This window comes from Temnothorax curvispinosus, unplaced genomic scaffold, assembly GCF_003070985.1.
Source record: "Temnothorax curvispinosus isolate PA1 unplaced genomic scaffold, ASM307098v1 QBEX01009047.1, whole genome shotgun sequence".
Taxonomy (NCBI): Eukaryota; Metazoa; Arthropoda; class Insecta; order Hymenoptera; family Formicidae; genus Temnothorax; species Temnothorax curvispinosus.
In genome coordinates, this window is record NW_020218827.1 from 1,965 (window position 1) to 6,821 (window position 4,857).

Genomic DNA, 4,857 nt, shown 5'->3' on the forward strand with positions numbered 1-4,857 from the left:
CTTGGAGAATGTATTAACGTCGATAGAAGAGATTGGCTATTTTACGTTTTCCAACAACAGTGACGTCATTCCGCCGAGCGATGCGCGTCCAAACTCAATTTTCGTCTTCGATGACGTGGCATGCGATAAGCAAGATGCTGTGAGAGAGTACTTCTCAATGGGTAGGCACTCGAGCGTCGACTGCTTCTATCTCTGTCAAACGTACGCGAGAATACCTAAACATCTGGGGCTCGATTCTCAAACTCACTCGCAAGTTTGCGCATACGAGCATTTCGAGTGGATGAGATACGAGCACGCTCGTTAGTTGCAATTCTTGAATAGGCGATGCGAGCGCTCGGAACGTGGGAAGGACCAAACGTATGCGCTTCCTTGCGAACACGAATTAGGTTTGGCAACAGCGCAGGAACTACTACTTAACCTACATATATCGAGCTTTCTACAGCTTTGTTATTGTCATCGCAGTTATGAATTATTCCACGGTTTCGAGCAATAATAAAATGATAAAGAGTGAGAAGAAGAGATCGGGCAACATTAGCGAGGAACAGCGTAATTTGCTGACAGAGTACATGACGAATCACCCGAATCTCGTAAGTGGCAAGTTTTCGAAAACTTTCACGGTCGATCATGCTGCAAAGTTGTGGCAAGAAATTGCTAAAATTTTAAATGCTTGTAACGGTGCCGAAAAAAATTGGAAGGCATGGCGCAAGGTAATTAAAATTATTATTATTACAGTACGTAATGTAAATAATACTTTTTGATTAGGAACAATTTGTTTATATAGTGTTGGCAAGATTTTCGGTCCCGAAGCAAATCAAAGCAAGGAGAAATTAACGTTCATAGACGCCAAACAGGAGGTGGAGAACTATGTACAACAGTTCTTACACCGGACGAAGAAAAAGTCATGTCATTGATCCCCAAAAATCTAACGGATGGACATTCTACTTCACGAGAGTCAACTACTGAAATGCAGCTTAACGAAGAGGTATTATGTACACTGTAATATATATGAAGTGTAAAACCATAACTATATGTAGATATGTGTGTATGAATAAATATTGTGGAACATATGTATAGGATGATGATGTAATTATCAAGGAAGTGGAATATTTTGATACGGACAGTACAACCCTAAAAACAATGGCATTTGACAACGACATAGAATTCCTTGAAGAGAACTATGACACCGTGAAAAAATCAATGTTAGCAGACATAAACGATAATAAAGAGAACACATTCGATGCGATGGGAAAAAAGAAAGACAATAATATTGAAAGTGATGCTGTTGTAAATGGTACCAGGGGCCACAGTACGGCTAAATGTACTAAAACACAAGGTAAAAAGCCTTTTGCAATTCGGAAATTAGAACAGACTAAAGAAGCTTCTGATAACCTAGTTGATATTGCTAATAAAGATTATAAACTAAAACAAGAGTATTATAAACAAAAACTCGAATATATAGCTAGATGTGCAGAGGCTAAGGAACGCATTGCCTCGGCCGCAGAAAGATGCCAAATGTCTTAAATTAACATTGACTTCTTTGTTAGCTTGGCATATGTATGTTATACAAGGAAAACTCTTCTTATAATAAGTTATTGCAGCTAGTACTACTTTTAATTTAATTTGTTAGAATATTTTCATAAACGTTTATGTTGTGGTTATTAACTGCGATTACAGTTGTTTTATGTGTGTCCAAATAACCACTGTTAAAGAGTATACATTGTGCGTCCTCGATTGCAGTGTACAATTAAATAACATAGTTTATTACCAAAGGATATTATTAGAAAAGTACCAAAAATAGGTTTAGTTGTGATACTATTGCATAAAACTAAAGTGTTTAAGTAACAATACGTACAGCCTTTGTATGTGTGCAATTAATTGTCGTTAAAGAGTAAGAATTTAGTGTGGTCTCTTGCAATAATAAAGTATCACATTGTTTGTAAGGAAACGGTTGCCGGAAAGCACCCGAAAAAAGTTACCATGTTTTGATACTCGTATGTAAAACTGAGATGTGATAATACAATGTGATAAACAATACATACCAGATCATACTTGTATACTCAGGAGAAGAGTTTTTTGTAATTCTCAAAATACATTTTTATTTTAAAAAGGTACTTAACCAGGTGACAAACGCACGTTATTTGACATCAAAATAACGTCATTTGACGTCACAGTGATATCATTCTGACGTGAAATAACGTGTGTTTGCTACCTGGGAATTAAGATAAAACTTTCTTAATATCTAAGTTCACTTAGTTTTCTTTTAGTAAATATATTAAATTTTGTTTCTCTACATGTCTACATAAAAAATATTACACATTTATAAGCAAAAATTGATAAATAGCACTTGTGTAATGAAATGTACATCTTAGAACATAAGCTTTGTAAATAAAATTATTTCTTACAGTAAACTTAACTGCAGTTATTTTTAAGCCTACTACTGCATTGTTTTAATTAAAATAATTTCTAATAATTCGCGTTTGCAGTAGTCGTCCTGCTGCTAACTCTTCATTCACTCTACGAGCATTCTTAATTTCCTCAACTACTTCATTAGCATCTTCTTCGTACATGCCAAAATCTAGTTCGTCGTCTCCTTCTAATGGCTGAGGATCGGGCATGTTATTTGTAATACAAATGTTGTGCAAAATGGCACAGGTATTAATAATTTTAGACGCTACATCAGGAGCATAGTGTAAAACTCGATGTTTTAAACAACAGCGGAACCTCATTTTCAAAACGCCGTTGCACTGTTCGATTAAAGAACGACAGCCCATTTGTCGTTCATTATACCGAGCCTCTGCACTCATTGGCTGTGCGTTAGCAATAGGCGTTAATAACCATGGGCGCAAAGGGTATCCGGAATCACCTGCAAATAAAATCAATAATTATTATAATTTTGAACCAAATATAAGTGACTTATATTTTTCATTTTTTGGTTTCCTACATAAATAAATAGAAAAATCATAGTACTAATAATTCTGCAATTCATGCATATGAATACTGTTCACAATAGACCACATGAAATATGAGAGTACCTAGTAAACAGAAAGTATTTCTCCCAAATCTTCTATAGATCTGTTCCGCTGCTTGCCTAGCATTACAGTTATTCCAAATATACACGTCATGCGTGCTGCCAGGAAATCGTGCATTGATGTTCAGGATTTTCAATCTGTGATCGCATATCTGAAAAACAAAATATTAATTATTATTCATTGAAAGAATACATAAAAATCAAAAGTTACTAGACAACAATTTTAGCATGTATGTACAGTTAGTTTACCAATTGTACATTGATCGAATGATATCCTTTACGATTAACGTATGCATGTTCTGGGTAAAGCGGGTCATTAATCTTTGGCGGGTATATTGCAACGTGTGTGCAATCGATACATCCGTAGACCCCTGGGAATCTGTGACTGTGGTAAAATTTGTACAAAAATATTGAGACAATTTGATTTATGCCACTTCATTTCATTTTATATATTAATAAATATAACATATTTAATATTTAATAATAATATTGCAGATATAATATAAATATATAATAATGACATACAAATTTACTAATAACTATTATATAAAACATACTCGTTACGCAAATGATGTAGTTCTACCACAGTACGAGGAAATTTAATCCATTTGTCCATAACTTCTGGACGGTTTGCGGCATTAATAATTTCGTGTATACTTCGTGACACCGAAGACTGGCTTACAGCACTATTTAAATTTTGGCCAATATGTAATTGGTAACTGCCACTCGCAAAATAACGTAATGCAGTAAGTACCTTTGCAACACAAAACATAACGTACAATCAAAGAAATAAGAAATTAATTAATTGGTAATATAGTTATGTTGTAAATTTCAAGGCATATGTTTCTTACTTTTCTATTTGTGCTCAAAGCAGATACCCTTGTTCCTTGTATAATAAAAGGCTGCACGTCTTCTATAAATTCAGTAGCTAATCTTTTTGACAGCCGATATATTTTTACAAATTTCTTTTCGCTTAATTGGAAAGGGTCACGTTCTTCGTATATTATACGAGGATTTCTATCTGCTGCAAATTCGGCAGCCTCCAGTTCATTTAAAATAAACGCTTGATTAATAAAGTTCATTATTGAGATAACGACATAAATATTGTTTTTCACGTGTAAGGTTAAGATTATACCACCAACTTTCTACAAGAAACGTATTCGCAATGTAGGAAGCGAATACCTTTACCCACTCGTTGCATTGCGAGTAAAAACTTAAGTATTCGCTCCGTTTAGTATACGCATATTCTTCTCGAGAATATACTTTTCAATTCGAGTACTCGAAAATGGGCACATGCGCATACGCTTCTGCTGCGAGCGAGTTCGAGAATAGCAGCCCTGATACGTGACAACGCGAACCTACTGATCCTGTTCAAACAGGATGGTACCAATCTGAAACATGTGTACAACGATCACGTAAATACCGACATGTCGTACGATGAATTTTGTGCGTTGTGCCACGATTGTTGGCAACGCAAGTACGGGTTCGTAGTGATAGACAAGGACAGTGCGCTTTCGAACGGCCGATACAGAAAAGAATTTAACGTGTTCGCGATACCGCAAAAGCGGTCAGTCGATGTCGATACCTCGTCGAGTTAAAACGTGAGATTAACAGTCTGCTTTTTCCCGCGATGGCCACGATCGACAGGAGCGAGAATATTCGCGAGCGCGAGAAGATTGTGAAGGAAATTGCGAAAACGAGTGATTCGATTCGTAAGAAACTTCGCGCTTTGAAGACCGGTAAGATCGTGAAAGACATTGAGTTGGACGCACACTTTAAGCCTCTCATCGGACCGTTGCAAAAGATCGCAGACAACTCGATCTCGGTGA

At 36.0% G+C, this 4,857-nt stretch overlaps 2 protein-coding genes and 1 long non-coding RNA gene across 3 annotated transcripts; 1 reads left to right on the forward strand and 2 right to left on the reverse strand.

The window, feature by feature from the left end:
* Positions 1-213: 213 nt before the first annotated feature.
* Positions 214-2,322, forward strand: LOC112458636. Its single transcript, XM_025022376.1, has 3 exons — positions 214-707; positions 782-982; positions 1,075-2,322. The coding sequence occupies exons 1-3, from the start codon at positions 465-467 to the stop codon at positions 1,519-1,521; spliced, it is 891 nt and encodes a 296-aa protein (XP_024878144.1). The 5' UTR covers positions 214-464; the 3' UTR covers positions 1,522-2,322.
* A 153-nt stretch (positions 2,323-2,475) lies between these two features.
* Positions 2,476-3,419, reverse strand: LOC112458637. Its single transcript, XR_003041226.1, has 3 exons — positions 3,278-3,419; positions 3,033-3,180; positions 2,476-2,863 (listed from the first exon to the last, which is right to left on the reverse strand). It is a non-coding gene; the product is annotated as an uncharacterized LOC112458637 (long non-coding RNA).
* Positions 3,420-3,560: 141 nt separating this feature from the next.
* On the reverse strand, positions 3,561-4,332 carry LOC112458638. Its single transcript, XM_025022377.1, has 2 exons — positions 3,880-4,332; positions 3,561-3,782 (listed from the first exon to the last, which is right to left on the reverse strand). The coding sequence occupies exons 1-2, from the start codon at positions 4,108-4,110 to the stop codon at positions 3,561-3,563; spliced, it is 453 nt and encodes a 150-aa protein (XP_024878145.1). The 5' UTR covers positions 4,111-4,332.
* Positions 4,333-4,857: the final 525 nt, after the last annotated feature.

What these genes read in the sequence shown, in the direction of transcription:
- LOC112458638 (XM_025022377.1), bottom strand. Translation starts at nt 4,110, where the DNA reads ATGAACTTTATTAATCAAGCGTTTATTTTAAATGAACTGGAGGCTGCC. An exon ending in CTTTGAGCACAAATAGAAAA is followed by an intron (nt 3,783 to 3,879) that starts GTAAGAAACATA and finishes TGTGTTGCAAAG; the next exon opens with GTACTTACTGCATTACGTTA.
- LOC112458636 (XM_025022376.1), top strand. Translation starts at nt 465, where the DNA reads ATGAATTATTCCACGGTTTCGAGCAATAATAAAATGATAAAGAGTGAG. An exon ending in ATTGGAAGGCATGGCGCAAG is followed by an intron (nt 708 to 781) that starts GTAATTAAAATT and finishes TTGTTTATATAG; the next exon opens with TGTTGGCAAGATTTTCGGTC. An exon ending in AAATGCAGCTTAACGAAGAG is followed by an intron (nt 983 to 1,074) that starts GTATTATGTACA and finishes ACATATGTATAG; the next exon opens with GATGATGATGTAATTATCAA.